We start from the raw sequence: 21,470 nt of genomic DNA, 5'->3' as shown, positions 1-21,470 counted from the left end.
ACCACTGTTGTTGCTCTAGAAACATTGGGATAGATGTATGAAGCAGCAGGGCCGCCAATAGCAAAGTGCTGTGGGTACCGCTGTCCCGAACTTCGGCCTCTGGAAGGGCCCGGGCAGCTCGTTTTGCCCACCGCAACCCCCCCACCCCCCCACCGACTGCCTCCACTGCACTACGCTCAGTGCGCTGAACAAAGCTGGTCCCGGAGCGCAGGCTTATTAAACCCAGGACACCGGCGGACAATTAAAATGCTGCACCGGCTTTTGAGCCAATCACAGCTCACGTACTGGCAGCCAATCAGAGTGGCTGCCGGTATGCGAGCTCTGATTGGCTCACCAGTCGGTGCTGCATTCTAATTGGTCACCGGCATCCTGACTTGAAGAAGCCTGCGCTCCGGGACCTCTGGGCTGCAGCTCAGCGGAAGAGATGGGGGAGCAGGAGCCGTGTTACGGTAAGTCAAGTAAGGAGGGGCGGCCCGGACTGGAAATGAGATCCGGTCCCAAAATTCCTGATGGCAGCCATGTGAAGCAGTGATGTGAAGGGAGCCAGCTGCTCTGTATAATTTAATATTATGCAAATTATAGATGTTACTTCAGCGCTGATTGGTTACCATGGGCCACTTTTCATCTGGCTCGCTTCTCCTCCCTTATCACTTGCTTCATACATCTAACCCATAATCCCTATGGCTTCATCAGGTAACACCTGCAGAATTTCCTACAAATGTCTAGAACTGATGCTGGGTATGAAGACTGGGGAGGGTGGGCATGCAGCACGTTACGATGGGTGTAGGCTATACGGGTGGGCATAATCACGCTGTCTAAGCACAGTACTATGTGGCAGGTTGAATGTATGTTACTGTAGGTGCTGGCTATGTGTGAGCAGGACAAATGTATATTTCTCATTCCGCATATGCGGTCAGGACTCATTGGCCAAAATATACTAAGATGGTAGATCTATTTCACATGTGATTTTGCTATGCGCAACCAAGCAGAATCTACGCCTTATTTTTTAGCACCTTCTAGAAGATAATAGTATCTGATTGGTTGCCCGTAGCTACATCCCATGTGAAGATCTCCCATCTTATGCTGGGTACACACCAGAACGACTATGGCCCGATCCCCTCAATCTAGATCCAATTCCGACCAATTGGATGTAGATTGTGTGCTGATTGGGCCCTTTTCTGTCCTGGTGTGGACCGATACCGATCCGATGCGCGGTCCCGCGGGTCGGTCATTGAGATCCTACCTGCTGCAGGTAGGATCTCAATGACGACCATACAGCCGGGTGCGGGTCGCCATCGGATCGGACCCGCTCACGGTGCACATCGTGAGCGGGTCGTGCCCCCCCCCCGCGTCACCGTAAGCGGGTCGGACGAGACAGTGACGACCCGCTCACGATGTGCATCGTGAGCGGGTCGCCCTGGTGTGTACCCTACATAAGTAAATGTTCCCCTTTATTTGTTTACTTTAGGGTTTAGGCCTGTGTTGTATGGTGCTACATATCAACTACAGAATGCACACCCTACATAATAGCGCGCACCCAACAACATCTGGCCTCACGGTGTAGCTCCCAATAATGTACCCTCGTAAATAATATACACACCCAACGACAAAATCTCTAGTTTGTGTTTTTAGGGTGGCGCTTCCATTCGAAGTTGTAATTCCAATACTGAGATATTGGATATTTTCTATAAATAGTTTTTATCTGACTGAGCTGGAACCTATTTGTATGTAATACTCAGTGGGGCATAAACTGACTGGCCTGGGGCAGGATGGGTATTGGGGAAGAAGAGCCTCTCCCAGCTGCACTCCAGAAGTTGGTGCCCGGTCAGAGGACCTGCAATACCCATGGATCCAGTGTCACACCACAGGCTGAAGGAAAAACTTCATATTTCATAAACTCAAGCAGCAGCTGAAACTCCAAAGGATGAAACTACGATGAGGTCTATACCGACCCGTGAAGATGACTGGGGGCTTATTCACCTGGTAATAAATTAGAGTGGTTGCGCTCTGTGTTTTTCACCTTATCTCCACGACTGCCGTTTCCATTCTCAGGCTCTGTGAAGAGAATAAACAGAATTGTAAATACAAAAGCCAACTCAATTATTATTTGAACCATGATTATAAACCTAGAACAGAGACAATAGAGCGTTCTGTGGGGCAGGGTTGATAGTGGACATCTATGAGGCACCTTTTGGGACGATACTTCAGTAAGGTTGGCAGTGGCCTCTGGGGCATGGGTGAGAGTGACATGGAAGACTGTGTTAGTCTGAGCGGGCATGGGTCACTAGGTGGACATGCATTGGGTCAATCACGGAAGGTTGACATGGCAAGGTCGACAGTCAAAAGGGGTTTTTCATTTTTTTTTACCCAAATGTCGAAATAGTCGACATGGACACCGTCAAAGTGTATTGCTGCGCTCGCCATGCTTTGGCACACAATTCTATTCTCCATCCACGCCCAAGTGGATGGTAGAGCATGAAATACCATGTTGGCGCAAAAAAAAAAAAAAAAAAGGGGGGGGGGGGATGAGAAACTCATGTCGACCTTTCCATTGTCCACGTAATGCTTGTGTTGACCTTCCAACCCTGTCAACCTTATACCCCTTTTACACCGCCGAAAAATCCGGGTCAGCGGCGGGTCAGACCCGGATCCTCGGCGGTGTAAATGGGGGGTAGTACTATTTCCCCTGCGCCAGAGGGACCGCCGACACTGACTGTCCATCCGCCGCAAGGACCGGCCGCCGGGGGGAGATACAGCAGCGGCAGCGCCGGCAATCATAGTGTCAGGCTGACAGGTCCCCCCTCTCCCCTCAGCAGCCGCAGGGACCCCCCTCCTCCTCACAGCACCCGGGGACAGCTTCCCCCCTCTACCCCCACAGCACCCGGGGACAGCTTCCCCCCTCTACCCTCACAGCACCCGGGGACAGCTTCCCCCCTCTACCCCCACAGCACCCGGGGACAGCTTCCCCCCTCTACCCCCACAGCACCCGGGGACAGCTTCCCCCCCTCTACCCCCTCCAAGCTATATAGATAGATCTATATAGATCTATATATATATATATATATATAGATATATAGATCTATATATATATATAGATATATCAACAAGGAAAGGCAGGGCTGACCCAGGTTCAGTGTAAATGGTGCAGACCCAGGTCGAAGTGCTGTGTAAATGCAGTATAAAGCAGGGTCAGACCCTGGAAACTCCAGCGTTCAAAGACCAGGGTCGGACCAGGGTTTTTGGTGTAAAAGGGGTATTAGTCATGTCGACCTATTGCATAAGTCGACCTAATGACATATAACGTCTTAATGGAGGAACAGACACTATACAATTTGCAATACCCTAAAGCAGGCATGTCCAAACTATGGCCCTTATAACAAAAAGAGACATACACACATAAGGACATACTTTTCTCTTTTTGTTATGTGTGTCAATTTCGATGTCCAGAGGTAGCACACCCCCTACAGTACCTGTTGTAGAATACACCTAGTGTACTTAGCTAATTGGGGGTCCACCTATAATCCTCAAATGTTATAAGGGTCCTGTGCGAATAGCAATCCTGTTTGTGTCTCCAAACTATGGCCCTCCAGCTGTTGTGAAACTACACATCCCATCATGCATTGCTACAGTTTTGCTATTAGGGAATGCTAAAACTATTTCAAGGCATGCTGGGATGTGTAGTTTCACAACAGCTGGAGGGCCACAGTTTGGACATGCCTGCCCTAAAGAGAGTTATTTAAGCATCTCTGGGGAGGATCTTTGCACGGACAGGTACCCACAGATAGCAATCTGCTCCTGGGTAGGGCAATATTTCCAGAGTAGGGTCTACTGCAGCACAAATATCACAGTAAATTCTGTAAATGTCCCAACATGTTACCAGACAGTAATGTGAATTTAAAGAGGACCCAATATTGCACTGTCCCCCCTACTGTAAGAAGGGTCTTCTATATGTTTTCTTAGCCTCACAGGGTGCAACATTCAGAGTTAGGGAACGTATAATGGTTTGGTTAGTGTATAGGAGGGAGACATTGGTAATGGATGCACTTTTAATGTTGTATTATAAACATATCACTGTACAAATATATAAATAACAGAAATGCAAATTCTGTTCCATTCTGAAAAGTAACCTGAATTTCGCTATAATTCTTCATAAAGATGAAACATATCAATTAGCCCATTCCTGTCAGCAATACTCGGTGTCCATTTAAGATGCATGTAATGGAAACTACGGAGGAGGAAGTGGAGGAGGAGGAGGAGGAAGAAGAAGAAGAGAGAAATCTAGGTGTCAGTATTTCAGGGGACTTAAAGGCAGGTAGGCAATGTAACAAAGCAATGAAGAAGGCAAGTCAGATGCTTGGTTGCATAGGGAGAGGTATCAGCAGTAGAAAGAAAGAAGTAATAATGCCACTGTATAGGTCATTGGTACGACCTCACCTAGAGTATTGTGTTCAGTTCTGGAGGCCATATCTCCAGAATATATAAATACATTAGAGACTGTACAAAAAAGGGCAACTAAAATGGTGCATGGCCTACATCACAAAACGTACCAGGAAAGACTAAAAGATCTTAATATGTATACTTTAGAGCAGAGAAGGGAAAGGGGGGACATGATAGAAACTTTCAAATATATCAAGGGTTTTAACAAGGTACAGGTGGGAGACATTCTTCACAGGAAGAGGAGCAACAGAACATGAGGACATGCACTGAAACTAGAGGGAGGAAGATTCAGGGGAAATGTGAGGAAGAATTACTTCACAGAAAGAGTAGTAGATAAGTGGAATAGCCTCCCATCAGAGGTGGTAGAGGCAAATACAGTAGTACAATTTAAACATGCTTGGGATAGTCATGTTGATATCATTAAAAAGAAATAAGGATCAAATATAGTTTGAGGTAACATGTTAAAAAAGGGGCAGACTAGATGGGCCAAGTGGTTCTTATCTGCCATCAAATACTATGTTTCCATGTAATGATGATTCAGGACACATGACCTTGGCCGCTATTACATGCTTGTCATCAGCGCACAGCAAATCCCTAGAGAAGGCAAACACGCAATGGGGTGTGCGGAAACACAATCTCACTAAGAACAACTCAATTCCCATGGGAGGCCCTATAATGTCCCATTACTTCCACGGGATTGTTAGCTTACATCTGTCCTCAGATCAGATAGAAGCATGGCACACTGTGTCTAATATACATGAAGTTGTATCATCGGATGTACAAAAAGGTCCCCTGACAGTCTATAAGAGGATCAGCCTGATAAAGTTACTCGCTGGGAGGATTTTTGGCACCTGCCAAATATTCCCTATAACCCTTAATGGTGCACGAAGCACTTGTAGTGTCCATTTGGAATAATTGTATTTTTGAGTAGGGGGCTAAGGTTACGGTTGCAAGCCTTGTTTATCCCTGAGGTATGAGGCGGGTGAGGAGGTTGTTGCAGGACATGAGCTAAAGGAGGACAGGCAGAAAATGACAACTATCTTGGCTATGCATGGGGGGGAGGGGGGGGGGGGATCCTGCCCATAAACCACACATGCAAATAGATTACAAGTAAAAAAAAAAGTAACTATCTTAAAGTGAAACCAATCAACTATCTATATACTGACTCACAGTGGGAGATGCCGTATTTTGGGTTCAACCCAAGGAAGCAGGGCTATTCAAGCTGGACTGATGGTAACATGGGCAGAAAAGGATCTAGGGCTTAATATAATAGCCAGTGAGTAGCAGGAATACATGCCAGTTTGGCCATATTTTTAAATTGGCCATCATTTACATGGCAAAACCCACCTGGGTATTCTGCGTAAATGGTTGCCGCTTTAAAAATCTGGCACAAAATCCTGCACTTCCTGCTTCTTGCATTTAGCCCCTGGAGGGGAGGAGCGGTGACCAATACTGTGTGGGAGTGGCCAGTTCCATGTGGGTGTGACCAGTGATGTTTGGGAGTGACCAGTTCCATGTGGGTGAGACCAGTGCAGTGTGGGCATGGCCAGTGCATGTAGGGGTGTACACTATCAGTCCATATGTCTAACCCTAAAAAGTAGGAAAAATAGAAATACACTGTAACTACTTATGCACTATGGCCCCACGCGAGGCCAGCTGATCATCGCCATCATCATGCTGTTCTGATGATGGGCCTATTATGTGAAGGCCTAATGCTGTCGTTACACCTGCTGCAGTGTTAGTCACCTATTAGAACCTATCACTTCACTAGGAAGTATGTGTGTATATATATATATCTCGTATGCCCATGAAGCAAAAACCCAGGTTTTTGCTTCATGGACCCGTGTCCGAGACGGTGTAAAAGGCGTCAACCTGTGTCCATTTACATGGGGCTCCTACCAAGGCCCTGACCTGGGTGGAATAAAGGCAGGACCTGGGTCGAGGCGGGTGCAAATGGTCCCAACACAGGTTGGGACATCAAGTACGACGGTGCAGTCTGGGGGCCTGCAGCACAGTAGCCACTGCCCAATCAGGGGGCCGTGGGAGGTACTGGCAGTGACAGCCGTGTGGCTGGCCGGTGTGGGGAGGGGAGCGATGGGGCCGCTGAAACCTGCCAGCAAGAGAGGCACCACCAGTGCTCCAGGCATGCCCGGCAAGGGGGGGTGTCAAAGGTGACACCGAGGATTATAAGGGGAATCAGCACGAAATACGCGTTGCAGCTCCTGCTGATCACCGCAAATGGGGCTGGTGCCAGGGATTGCAATTGCACCACTGTTGATGTGTGAGAAGCCCCCATTGGCTGCATGCTGCCCGGCCATCTGCCCCCCCCAGGCTGGTAAACGTTTAGTGCTACAGTCGCACTTTGTATATATGTAGCACAGGCAGAGCTACGTCAGCTGGACATACTCTCAGCCGGGCAACGAACTCGCCCTGGGCAATGAGCATGTAATCTCTCCTGGCTACGAGCATGTAACCCCTATGGCAACGGGCATGTAATCCTCCCCCCTGGCAACGCCTGGAATCCATAGGGAAAAGCATGGCCGACCCAGGTTCAGTATAAACAGTGCAAACCCGGATCCAACCCAAGTCAAGGTGCTGACCCCTTTTACACCAAGGCAAAACCCAGGTCAGCGTTGGTGGAAAAGGTCCAGTAACACTGGTCTCCTACCCAGGTCCTGACCAGGGTTGAACACTGGTTGGACCTGGGTCGTGGGTGGTGTAAATGGTTCCAACCCAGGTTGGGACATCTGGGTAGTGCTGAAAGGATACCAGAAGTGCTGGACGCCTTTCCACAGTGCGCTGCAGTGGCAAAAGACAGCAGCCAGGAAGGATACGGGCAGTGCACACAGAAATCATAATTGGATAATTGGATGCTGGGGGGAACACATGGGAGATTCAGTCTGCTGCTGCAGGGGAAGGGGCTGGGAGAGCACATGGGGGATGCTGTACTTTTATACCGCTATGTGTGCTTGAGCACTGAATAAAACTTTTTAAAAAAAATGCTAACTGGTCATGTCTTTTACTTTTTATTTTAAATCATTGAAGGAAGGTTGGATTATCAGTCCTGAAATGGACATTTTTAATGTCATCCATAGGGAAAAGCAGGGCTGACCCAGGTTCAGTGTTAACGGCGCAGACCTGGGTCACAGTGCTGTGTACATGGGGTAGGTAGCTGGGACCCTGGAAACTCCCGTGTTCAAAGACCAGGGTCCGACCAGGGATTTTGGTGTGAAAAGGGGTATAATTGGGGTATGAAGCTGGGCCTGACCCTAGATACTCCCGTGTTCAAACACCAGGGTCCGACCAGGGATTTTGGTGTAAAATGGGTAGAAGTATCTGAACAACTGGTCTGTTCACACACATCTCCTTGTCATCCCATTCATCCCCATGGTGATAGTCATTACTCTGTGACAGAGGTGCAGGATTACTCACATGGCAACCCAGACAAATGCCTAGGTCCTGGGACCCAATTTACTTCTAGCACTACACTGTGCTCTGGTCACAGCACACTGAATTGTATAGGAATCAGTGATCCCCAAGTAGGACAGAACATGCACACCCATTGTCATTTCACATTACAACAGTTGGTAAATAATGGTCAACAGCTATAAGCATTTGTGCTTCGTCATACGTTGTCTGATATTAGCAGGTATGTAACAATAACCATTTTATATGACACGCTGCCATTCCGCGGCTTGGACTGGGTCATCCAAGCCGCTCCAACTTCAGGCACCGCGTATCAATAATGGGAGGGCTGGGGCGAAAGAGTGTCTACACTAATTTTTTTTAGGTGGAGAACTCTTGAAAAGTTTGGAAGACTTTGTAGCCAGCCCCCTTTAATTGGTCTATTTGTGGTGGTGATGGAGGCGTTGCACTGTACATAAGAGTGTTTGTGCTTTTTAGACCTGTGTTTTGGGAGCACAACAGGGAGGTTTCTAATTCCATAAAAGGAACCCCGAGGTCATCCACCTGTGTATTGTTACAAGTCTACGGAGAGAGCCTGCTCACCATTGCTTTCACCGGCAGAGTAAACCTCCAGCAATAACATGGGTCCAGCATGCGGTGTGAATGGGGTTTCAAGACGCTGTGATACGGGCTGGACTCAGGTTGGCAGTGTAACAGGGGTTTAACACCAATGCTGAATGCAATGTTATAAAAAAGCGCTGTGCTGTCTACAGATGGTCACAGTTGAAACACAGAACCATAGAATTTGGCGGCAGATAAGAACCACTTGGCCCATCTAGTCTGCCCCTTTTAAAAAACATGTTACCTCAAACCATATTTGATCCTTATTTTTTTGTAAGGATATCAAATATGCGTATCCCACGCATGTTTATTGTACTACTGAATTTGCCTCTACCACCTCTGATGGGAGGCTAATCCACTTATCTACTACTCTTTCTGTGAAGTAATTCTTCCTCACATTTCCCCTGAATCTTCCTCCCTCTAGTGTCAGTGCATGTCCTCATGTTCTGCTGCTCCTCTTCCTGTGAAGAATGTCTCCCACCTGTATCTTGTTAAAACCCTTGATATATTTGAAAGTTTCTATCATGTCCCCCCTTACCCTTGACCATTCCTCTAATCTACCTAGATCCTCAATCATTTGTTTTACCCCTCCTGGTGTGTCTACCCTGTTGCATACCTTTGTGTCATCTGCAAAAAGGCACATTTTACCCTCAATTCCATTTGCAATATCACCAATAAAGATATTAAAAAGGTCCAAGTACAGATCCCTGGGGGTTGGTAGTAGGACATTGCAGGTTGACCGAGTCAGACACAGACATGGCTGCAGTTGGATCTGTAGCTTATGCTAATGCTGTGGGCGAGTTTCTACAAAATTTTGGGACCATGCATTTCCATCTGTGCATCTTCAGATGCACCATCGGACTTGCCCCAGCACTGTGGCAGGTGGAGTTTCTATGGCTTTTTAACGAGATGCACAGCCCTCTAGTTACCAGAGGTACAATCACTCCAAAAACCCTGCACCTGATTCTGTGCTGCATCTCTGAGCTATAACAAGGAAAGAAGCGCACGTCATCCCAGGTGTGCACCATCCACACTGTATACTCCACGGATTCAGGCCATGTAGCACTAGCTCAGTACAGCCTTAAGCTGGTTATACACACTAGGCAATATATCACGAGCCAACTGAAGGGTAGGTACCACCGATATGACACATCGCGACGGCTCTGCACCACAGCTGACGGCCACAGTATTTGCAGATAACTGTGTGTACAAGGTTGACCGTCTGTACACTTGCTGCAGGAGGAAGGGGCGGGGTCGTCTGATGTCAATACTGGGCAGGCATTTAAATTTGCACCGCTGGGTTCAAGATCAACACATCCAGCAGCTAATCGGTAAAGCGGATCCACCAACATGTTACTGAGATTTGTACTCCGCCTTATGATGGGCAGCGATAAATTTGCTATAAATAATGTTAGGGTGAAATTACCACTTCAACAGGCCTTTGCGCATTTGTTTTTATTTATTTTACCTGGTACATTCATTCAATTAAAAAGTTCTTTTTAAAAAGGAGTATGTGATATCATCGAGGTATTTAACGTTTACAGTAACATGGCATTTATATGGGCTAAACTATTCCGCGCCCATAAAAAAATAAGACTGAAGAGATAAACCCCTTTGCATTTAGGGCTGATCTGGAACACACTGCAGAGCAAGAGGGATTATAGAAGTCCTGCGAGTTCCTCTTAGTTCGGAGCTGGGGAGAGTTGCCAAATTGCTGAAATCGTCATGCCGACCTGGTTTATTCTCTCTCTCTCTCCTACTACTTAGTAAATGCCGCTGGCTGTATTTAGGAGTGCCCTAGCAGCATTTCAATTTATAGAGCAGTAGAGAGCAGATGACAGACCAAATAGAGACACAGATAAATATAGATGTGTGTTCATTTTGTTATGGGCTGATATATATTCACGTCATGGGGTTAGGCTGTTTACAATGCTTACAGTGCCTTAAGGATACATATAGCAGGCCTTGTGGGGTCCCTGGCTGCTGAATGACACAGAAGGATCTGGAGGACACCGTAGTACAAAATGCTGCGTATGTACGTCCTCAGCTAACAACCTCTCATCCAGAGTATTCAGTAAAAACCTACAGACAACAAATACAAAGCTGTTCTACAGGTAAGATGTCCACTGCTTATTGGGCAGCCAAATCCTATATAGTAACCCTAGAACAGGGGTGGCCAAACCTGTCCTCAAGATCTATCAACAGTTCATGTTTTTCTGGCAACCTGTGGGTCTATAGTAGGAATGAATGCAGCAGGTTTGAAAATGTGGCAGTTAGTAATGACTACAGCTGTGCACCAGCTAGGACAGGTGATCTGGAAAACGTGGACCGTTGGTAGATCTCGAGGAGCGGATTGGCCACCCCTACCCAAGACCTTCCTCACTAGCTACCCACTTTCCTGTACCCTGCTCTGGATCACATCTCCATGCACTTCATTTCTCCGGCCTGGTTCTGTACTGCATGCCACAGCTATCACTAAATAAAGGCCGCAACTACAGTCTTGTCCGCTGGACCATTTTTCCTCCATACTCACCCTGGTACTAAATGTTGGAGAGGTCCGTATACCCCCCTGCCTATTTGCATCTCCGGATCCCCTCTTCCACCGGTGCCAATCTACAGTCTCTTTTTGGCCTGAGAATGCAGGATCCCACTGCTCTGGTCAGCCGTCTAAATTGACACTACAAAGCCATTAGTTTTTACTCTGGGCAAGGGTTTTCCCTGCTCCGATACAGTTCAATGCTGCCATTTCTAGACAAAGCTGTGTATTCGGGCCTCATCCTACATGTGCTCTGTCCTCCAAGTTTGTCTGGTCACTTCCTCCACCCACACTAGACACTAATGTCTTCATTGTGTCAGACGTTCTCAAGTGCTGTTGACGGTGCCTCTGGCACACTTTTCTCTCTATCAACCTGGTGGCCTCCTCCCCAGGACTACCATGCTGGTCTTCCTTCCCCATGTTCCAGGGGTTTAAGTCCATGCTATCATATGCTCCTATACACAATCCACCTGTCACCTAGACTCTAAGATTTTTCACCTCTTTTGAGGTCTCTCTCCTAAGGCCCGCTGCCGCAATACCCTCCTGGTCAACTTAGCACTCTTCTAGTCTCCCCTCACTCTTAAGAAACCATCCCTTTAATTAGCACCCCATTTATTTGCCTCCAAGTTCTGAGAGAGGGTGGTGAACTGCCATCTCCCCTCCCTCTTCCGGCTACATTCATTGCCTCATAGACCTACTCACATCTGGCTTTCCCTCTCTCCATTTCACAGAAACCCTTCTTACCGAAGTAACCAATGAGCTCCTCACAGCCAAATCAAAAGTCTACTATTTTATTACCAAATGGCTGCTGCTGACCATCCCCTTCTCCAAATCATCCACTCCGATGACCTCTGCCATACAAGCCCCTCGGTTCACGGTTTAATGTCCAACAGACTATTTTCTGTCGCCGGACTCTCAGTTGTCAATATTTACCTGTAATCTGTTCCACAAGTTTGCCCATCTTGTCCAAGCCACCTGCTCCTAACACGCTCATTCATATCTACGGTAATCTACTCCTCTGACCTACCGGACTCCAGACTAGTCCCCCCTTACTGCCTGTCTGACATCCTTTATCGGAACTACTATCATCACAGGATGTCTTCTAATCTATGTTATGCCTTTACCATATGGCTGCTTCTATGGAAAACAAATCAATTTGTAATGGTGAACCACGGACAGAAGAAAAGTACAGTAGTACTTATCACGACACCAATACAACCAGGGAAGTGCTCAGCGTCTACAATTGCAGCAGAAAGTTTTTTACTATTTTATATATTAGTAGTATTTATACATTTATTTAAAACTTTTCAGTTTCCTAATGCTCTTATCCTTAACCAGTTTTGGTTAACCTAGTTACACAATACAAATTATTACTATCAGAAGAGATGTCCTCTTAGCCTATGCATCTGGTAAAAAAAAAAATTAAATGATGGTTCTAATTCAGTGCTTTAGGTCCTTATACAGTGCTGCAGCTGACCAAATCTTACACCATGCTGGGTGTGAAGAGGCCTCTGAAACAGGGGTCCCATCTCCATCCATACACTCTAATATTCCCAAGAGATGGATCAGTTTCCCTAAAGTCTCAATGTAATCAAATGCTGTACAAGAGAGACCATGGGCCTTACTCTGGTTCACTTGCAAAAGCAAACTCTCTCTCTAATCGACAAAACCATGTGTACTACAGGTGGAGCAGATGTAACGTGCAGAGAGAGTTAGATTTGGGTGACTTATGTTGTTTCTGTGCAGGGTAAATACTGGCTGCTTTATTTTTACAATGCAATATAGATCTCAGTTTTTGCTTTTGCGAGTGAACCAGAATCAGGCCCCATCACTCTGTCATACACCCACTGTCCTTGAACCATACTAGACTTGTGCCTCAGTGATGTCACTCCTTACTAACGAGCTGGGTGTCTTATAATGTGTTCCAATGCTTTGTCAAGACAATGGTGCCACGTTAATTTGCCCTCGAAGTCACTTATTCATTGAAATCTAGATTAATAAGTTTAGCCAATTAACTATGGTATTTCTCATAAATTTTATTAAATGAAAAAATGCATAAGTGAAGTTTAGAATAATAGTGTACAATAAGTAGCACATTCACCCCACTGACCTTGTTGGAATTTTGCCTTCTGGTTCCGTTGTGCTCGGGCATACAGTACCACCTGCTGGACCACATCCAGCTGTTCCTGGAGCTGCGGGAAATGGAAATCTGTGCATTCCTGGCAGACTGTGGCAAAATCTGAAACAGGACATAAAGAAATGTATATTATCTATTACAGAATAGGCACACACTACCACAGCAGGGTGAGACTCAGCGCACACTACCACAGCAGGGTGAGACTCAGCGCACACTACCACAGCAGGGTGAGACTCAGCGCACACTACCACAGCAGGGTGAGACTCAGCGCACACTACCACAGCAGGTTGAGACTCAGTGCACACTACCACAGCAGGATGAGAATCGCGCACACTACCACAGCAGGATGGGTTTAACAAAATAACACTGGTCACAGAATGAGGAGCGTTACTAAAAAGTGGTATTTTATCAGCGGGTCGGTTTAGAAAACATCTCTTTTTTTACTACTAATTAGGGTACTATTATAAGAATTTAAGACCATTGGGAGTGGGAAGGTATAATCGAGGGCTAAAATAGCAAAAGACAACTTATTGTAAAGCACGATGGTGGTGCCACACAGTGGTACTGGGAGTACTGGATATTGCACAGTCACAGAGAAAGAATTACCAAGCAGAACTGACCCTATGTAGGATACTGAAGGGGATCTTACTGGTTACTGGGGCAGATGGAGCAGATTATGAGAATATCCTATAACCACCAATGCAAAAAAAACATCCTGTATGGAACCATCACTGGTTTCGCTGTCAGTTCAGAGAAGATTCAGTAGTCTCCTCTTCTCTTTTTTTTCCTATTTATTTACTGAAACAGCTCATTCGCCACCTTCTGTTCAAAAGTGGTACTGCAGCAGGTGTTCAGCCAGTTCTCACACGACCCCAATCATGCTCTGTAATGCCTATGCCAGTGGTTCCCAAACTGTGTGCCGTGGCACCCTGGGGTGCCTCGAGACACTTGCAGGGGTGGTCTACTACCATCTTAAATAATTTTTAGTCAATATAATAGCGAAATACAGTACTTCCCAATCATAAAATATATGGACAAAGAGAAGCAAATTTTGTCTCCCACCATATAATTGAAACGAAGGATGACATATAAATGCAATGATATTTTGTTATTACAGGGAAGATCTACGCCCAATATGAAGATTCTTTACCATAAAGATACCACAATAAAGATAGGCAGAATCTCTCCATGCAAAACACGAACATAGGTTGCAGAGTATCTCATACCCTTTTCACACTGTCAGCAATATCCTGGGTATTGCACTCGGTGCAGTGCGAAAGCACCAATTACACACACACACACACACACACACAAAAAAGGCCAACCACCTGGCATTTTAACTCTGGTAACAAACAGGGTTGAACAAGTGTTCAACACGGGTCAAGGGGTAAAAGGGTAAGCCAGGTCGATACGACGCGGGACCAGTTCCCAGTATTAGAATGGGTATGGGTGAACTTGCCAACATTAAAAAGGTTGACAGCCATTAGCCAACCACTATTGGTCGACAGGACAAAGGTCGACACACCAAAAAGGTCAACATGCAAAAGGTCGCCATAGAAAAGGTGGACATGAGTCTTTAAAAATTGGTTCTCAGTGTTCCCTCGCATTGCTTACATTACTCAGCACACTATTATATTCCCCCTTCATGTCCACTGGGAAATGGAAAAGTATGGATGGCCATCGACGATTAAAAATCATCGATGGTTTATGGCCGATGTTGAATACGATGGGGGAGAACCAGATGGTTTCCCTACATCAATGGCACAGCAGAAGCAATGTATTTTTTTTTTCTTCAAGGTGCCGGGAATGGAGCATAGCTCCGCTCAGACAAACCAGAAGCCCCGCCCCCACATTCTCATTGGCCAATGGGCCAGCCGGTCAAAGAAAAGGGATAGTGAAAACCATTGATGGTCTTTCATCACATAGTTTATTGCCATCGATGGCTGGATGCAGTATTAACATCGATGGTGACTGCACCGATGGCCATCCCTATGGTAAAGTATGAACAAGTCCTTTTAAAAAAAAAAAAAAAAGTGAAATACTCATGTAGACCGAATGCATGTCAACCTTTTTTGGCACGTCGACCTATAGTGGTCAACCTAATGACTGTCGACCATACGACCGCATCCCTAATAGAAAAGTCTCGGCATGTTTCTGCAATAAGCCAGATCAGGCTGTTAGTCTGAAAGGGGTTTCAGTCGGGGTAGTACCCAAGTTGAGCCATGTGCGACCCGGCATTGCTATGTGATAGGGGTTTCACACATCACGCTCACTTTCTAACAGGAGCCTCCCGATGAAGCCAGGAAGCGCTGCCTCTCCCAGCTCAGGAGCAGACAGTCCCTCCGATGCAATGGGAATCATTACAGGGTTCTGGGCAGCTTTGTTGGCCAGTGGGAAAATATGTTTTGTTGACAGTATTTAGGGTACTTGTTTCCTAGCACGGCCACACCGATTTGCATCGCGTCGGTCGCATCGCAATTTTTTAATTGAATCAAATGTGAATAGGGTCCCTGGTACCCGATTTTACATTGGATTCAATGTAAAATATTCCCTAGACCCCCAATTTTACACCCTCAACGCCACCCCATGATTGACGCAACCCGAAGCGTGGCGAGCGCAGCGGTGCGCGTCCTCCGACCTTTTCATACCCCTACTATCCACATCGGCATGGAGTTGAGAATATAAAGTGTGGCGAGCGCAGCGAGCCCGAAGCGTGGCGAGCCCCACGAGGGGACGCATATAACTTCACAGGTATACGCGTCCCCTCGCCTCGCTGCGCTCGCCACACTTTATATTCTCAACTCCGCGCCGACGTGGATAGTAGGGGTATGAAAAGGTCAGAGGACGCGCACCGCTGCGCTCGCCGCGCTTCGGGTTTGCGTCAATCGTGGGGTGACGACGGGGCCATATACAATGGGAAATGGGTCATATTGGCTCATTTCACATGGTTTCCTATGTGAGATGGACTTAATCAAGTCCATCTCATCTTGTGCCATTATAATGGCACAAGACCGACGCGTTGCTCCTGATTTCAATGTTAAAAACTATTTTAACATTGAAGCCTATGGCAAAATCGCGGGCATCGCGTCGGGGGCAATATTAATAGCCGCGACCGACGCAATGCTCACGATTTTGCCTTTGCCGGTAAAATGGACCTGATTTCAAAGGAAATCGGGTCCATCGCGGGCATCGTGTACCTTAACTTTAAGGTACACGATGCCTGCGATTGTGGCCGTGATAGGAAACAAGTACCGTATTTAGAAACCATAATGCTGACATGTTCAGAATGTTGACGTCCTGTGTCAACTTGTAAAACGTTGACACTGACAAACGATCTACATGTTGAAAATGTTGACAGACAAAAATGTCAACAGGTACATTTACAATTTTAAGCCCATTCCTAAAGTTTTTTTTACTGTCGACACTTTTATTGTGTCGGCATATTAAATGCCAACATTTTGACTGTGACATGATGCTATGTTAACAATATACTGTGGATATTATGATATGTTAATATTGTCATTGTAGAGAAGATGAGGCCTAAACCACAGTGCATTAGCTTCATACCTCTTTTAATCCCACTGTAAGAATTTATGCGGTTATCCACTAGCAGGACCAGGCCACACAACGACGTGGAATACAGAGAGAGGGCGGTCTGTAGTCTATGCAGCTTGACTCCGCTCCGGTGATTCCGTTTGTGGCGACAGAAATCCAACATGTCAGCTCGCAGCAGTCTCAGATTGTGCATGGTCTTCAGCTGTGCCCCTGGGGAGATGATGACATACACATCATCCTCATTTACCCATCTATTCACTAAAACCGGACGGTAACTAGTGGTTGCTGTAAGAGACGCATCTCCTTCTGTAGGGAATGCTGGAACTTTTAGCACAGCTGCAGTGTCAGCAAGCATGTACCTCTATTCACAGAAAACACACACAACTGCAAGCAATTGTTACAGACACTCGACATATAAATGCTTTATTGATCCAATGTTTTATATATTATTTAAATAAAATAAAAAAGCCACACTTTACATAAGTTTGTGGATTTCTTATTTAATTTATTGTTAGTCATTACAAGCATTTCATTCATTCCCCTAAGGGGCCAACACATCAATGACAAATAGTGGCAATTGCCTGTTCTCCAATTGCCGATTACAACCATTCAATTTGTTGGGGATCCTCAAATCGCCAATTATGACCCAAAACTGATGGAATCGTCGAGTCAGGAATTTTTATCATGTTGTATTCCCAGGTGGATCACTCATACCCCTCTTACACCAGAGCCTCGATCCCGGCTCCAGTCAAGGCCAGGGCTTGGTGTAAAAGGGGTATAAAAAAAATAAAATAACCCGAGTTCAGTTCCACGAGTGTCCGACCCAGCAAATGTTCAGGGTTGGACACAGGGCTTCCCCGGAGTCAGGGTCCGTGTAAATGGGTAACCCAAGTCTTCTTTCCCAGGGACCCATTTCCACCAAATGGGGAGCCCCAACCTCCGGACCGCAGCATCCTGCAGTCAGTCTGGAGGTTGGGCAGGGGCCGTGTACAGCCTCCGCTGCAGTCTGTGGTACTATGCAGACCGCAGCGGAGGCTGGGAGGAGGTGAATAGATGCCTGTGTGCGGCATCCATTAACCTCATGGACAACGGCTTGGGGCATCCAAGTGGCTTTCCTGGAGATGATGTCATCTTCACCGGCGTCGCCCACCTGGCATAATGCAGGGGGACGCCGTTGTAAAAGGGAACAACTGCCGGGTCACATCCGGGTCCAACAACCCAGGTGCGACCCAGCAGGTTTGATGTAAAAGGGGTACAATGGGCTGATCAGATCAGCATTGGGGAATGGGCAGGTAGATATATGCCCACATAACAATTATCCTTACTTATGTATATGCAGATGTATCTTATTCATGCTGTGATGTGGCTGCATTGCGCCATTATAATCATGGGAAAGGCCCCTGCCAGCCGGCGCGTGCATGAGTAAGCATTTCCCTGCCCACAGACTTTACATTGTGCAATCGCCGGATGCAACTATTCCCGACATCTGTAGTGGCATCATCTGTGCAGAGCAAATACTTGTCACCAATGGAGCTTACAGCCTATCACACAGCTCATGTAAACACCTCATCACATCATATTATGTCACAGAGGCCGCTGGAATAGACCTTACCCAAGTGTATTGTGAAACTTTCTTCCAGTTGCCCATGTTCCTCATACAAAGGGCAGCTTGAATCGGCTGGTTCCTGAAGGCGACTTGGCTGCACCTTAATTTCTTCACTAGAAAAAAGAAAAAAGAACACAAAAGGAAAAAATAAGACTATGACCTGTGTAGATGGAAAGGACAACCCGGATAACCCATCTGTGTGTGTGTGTGTGTGGTGTGTTCAGTTGGGAATCTAACCTTATAAAACTGTTGTTGGGATTCTTGAGGTCCTGGTGCAACTTTATCACCCAGTCCTGGTACTCTTGTTTCTGGATTGTTGACAACTGTTTCAGCTCTGTGATCCATTTATTCTCCAATATCTGCAAACACACGGCACCATTATGAGATAATGGATTTATATTTGGGCACCTTTTTTTCTCTGTGCCCGCGCCCACATAATATTGTTGCAGATATAACTTTTGTTCTAATTATATTGCGCATTGCTGTTGGGGAGTCCTACAGGGAACTATGTGAGAGAAGACAGGTTATGAGCCGGCCTTATCCAATTTGATGCCCTAGGCAAGATTTTTGTTGGCGAACCCCTCTGCACGCCGATTACCCAGCACACATGCGCATGGATGTTCAGCATAAACATCCATTCGCAGCCTTGCGCGCAGAGGCGAAATCCTCCCAGGGTGCCAAACCTCGGATGATTTCTACGGAGCTCGCAGATCTGAGACACCTCTCTGGTGTCTTAGATCTGCAGCTTCCCTGTATGCGAAGCAGGCGGGCAGCTGCCATCCACTGATGTCAGCTGCCCGCCCCAGGCACCCACATTACAGGTGCATTTCCATGGGAACTCCCAGCATTTTCATGGGAACACCCATGAAACGCTAGCCATTCCCATGGGCGCAACCCCTTGCCGCCGCGACATGCACCACATCCACACCGCTAGGTGTGAACGGCCCAGCGAATAATCAATTCGGCGTACCCGCAAAAAGCGGCTGAACATGCGCATAAAAGATTATACTCATGTGCAGTCGCTAAACATCTCCGATGCAGCGTGATACAACGGGCGGGTGAGTTGGTGAGCGGGCAGGCGCGGCGCCGGTCGGGCAGCTCAGAGCCAGGCTAGGAGGCTGCCGCCCCTAGGCATAGGCCGACACCCTAGGCAATTGCCTAGTATGCCTATGGCCGGCTCTGGACAGGTTAGTGTGAGTTTTTATGAAACCTGTCCCCTATACTCCTGGGCTCCCAGTCACCAAGTCATGAATCAATGAAAGACTGGAGACCAAAGGCTTGTTGGGTGTGCCATAGCTGAAACAGCTGCGCAGCCCCATCTCTCTCCCTCTGTTTGATGGAGACAATGCTTGCTGCACCTTATTATAAAGTAGCCCTCACAACTGTAGGACAGTGCTCTGAAAGGATCTTATACATATTTCCTTTCCCTCCCGGACTGTCTGGGTGCGGGTGTGGTATAACAAACAGACAGTCGGGATTCTGACAGGCATTAGCCCGACGTCGGAATCCCGACTGCACAGCGGGGGGGGGGGCGTAGTGCAGTCAGGATTCCGACGTCGGGCTAATGCCTGTCGGAAACTCATGCAGTAGTGAGTTACACTCTAGTAAAATGTGCAGGACAGGCTGTCATTTCCGTTAGTAAAACCCAAGTAGTCATGCACTGTGTATGAATCAACCAATCCACAAAGCGGTCACTCAGAGGCGTGCTGCCGCAGCATGGTGTGGATAAATAACCAAATATAATCACACCAGCAGTCTTACATCATATGTCACATTCACTTGTATTGTGGAAACATTACATATTACTACAGCTTTTATTTCAGGTATAAGCTGGGTTAATGTGTGAATATAAATGTCATTAATAATTTAAGAGGAAAAAAAAAAATCTATATACTTTTCTTTTACATTTAAGTTATTTTGCAATTGTACCATATGTGCTTAAACAGGGCTATCCTGCTGATCCGGAACATAACTAGTAATGGGAAAATGCTGTCACGGACACTGCGTTATAGGTCACCTGTTGAGATTCGAAATGCTGAGCTGCTACAGAGTTCACATCATGGTCACTTAGTGACTTCCCCAGCTCCTGCATGACTTTATTCATCTCTAGTCCCTGTCTGTGGGAAGAAGACAGATGGATACGTTTAGAAAGATTACGGGATGCATGAAATGTTTGTAAGATGTATTATTTTTCAGGATGCTAAACAAACAACTGGAGTTATTATGGAAATATATCAGTACTGATCTAGGCTATATTTAGATCACGGATTATGGGCTATTTCACACGCTCCGGCTCCTGCCGGGCAGCGAAACCCCGCACGGCCAGGAAGCCGTGCCGCACACAGAAGTTTACAATGGTGGGGATGGCCACAGCCCGGCAGCCAACCCTTCCAGTGGTGGGATCCGGCTGCAACCGGGTGGCCGGCCCATGTGAATGGACACAATCGTGTCCATTAACAACTACTGTGTGCGGCACGGCATTTGGCCGTGTGGGGTTTCGCCGCCCGGTAGGAGCCGGAGTGTGTGAAATAGCGGACCAAACATCATCACTATTCTGAAATCATAAATGCAGATATGGTCAGCCATTCTTATACACACACTAAGGGCTGTATTCAATGCAGCCGGTGAGGGGTTAAACAGCAAGGATGACAGAAAACAAGCGATCCTCGCCATTTATCTCACGCACCAGCCGCTCACCCTATTCTACGTTCCAGGAGAATTCTCGCTGTCAGAGGACAGCGAGGATTCCCCCAAACAGCGAGGCACGTGGCTAATGCAGGCAGCCCACTGCATTTAGCAGCAAGCCTCGCTGTTTTAGCGGCCGCACATGCCCTTTCCCCATCGCTGCAATCACCCAGCGATGTGGAAACTGTGTGTGTGTAGGGGGCCAGTTGAATACTGACCATGCGAGCTGTGACAGAGAGCAAAAAACACTGAATACACCCCTAAGAGAACCCCATTAGTAATTGGCCATTGTTTTCATTCCCTTCTCCCTCTATGCAGAGTCGCTCCGGTCACCTTCCCATAACCATTCCTTGTACGTGTTTGCCGCTTTATAAATATGTCCACGATTGGCCAGCCTCCCGCACCAGATTACACATGCTGCCATAGCTTTATCTATAATATCCAAATAACAGGTATGGTCATCCATTCCTATCCCTACACTAAGACAA

General features: G+C 46.9%; 1 protein-coding gene across 1 annotated transcript in view; it reads right to left on the bottom strand.

Annotated features, from left to right (window-relative positions):
- The window catches only part of FERRY3 (FERRY endosomal RAB5 effector complex subunit 3), a 48,501-nt gene that overhangs the window by 19,392 nt on the left and 7,639 nt on the right, over window positions 1–21,470 (bottom strand). The window contains exons 5-10 of the mRNA XM_083181622.1: window positions 20,315–20,414; window positions 18,535–18,656; window positions 18,304–18,410; window positions 16,704–16,901; window positions 13,110–13,238; window positions 1,981–2,055 (exon numbers count right to left, since the gene is read on the bottom strand). Of these exons, the coding sequence (XP_083037748.1) occupies window positions 1,981–2,055; window positions 13,110–13,238; window positions 16,704–16,901; window positions 18,304–18,410; window positions 18,535–18,656; window positions 20,315–20,414 (731 nt within the window). The remainder of the gene's footprint in view (window positions 1–1,980; window positions 2,056–13,109; window positions 13,239–16,703; window positions 16,902–18,303; window positions 18,411–18,534; window positions 18,657–20,314; window positions 20,415–21,470) is intronic.

Source organism: Crinia signifera, chromosome 4 (assembly GCF_055691185.1).
Source record: "Crinia signifera chromosome 4, ASM5569118v1, whole genome shotgun sequence".
Taxonomy (NCBI): domain Eukaryota; kingdom Metazoa; phylum Chordata; class Amphibia; order Anura; family Myobatrachidae; genus Crinia; species Crinia signifera.
This window is presented reverse-complemented; position numbering and strand designations above follow the sequence as displayed.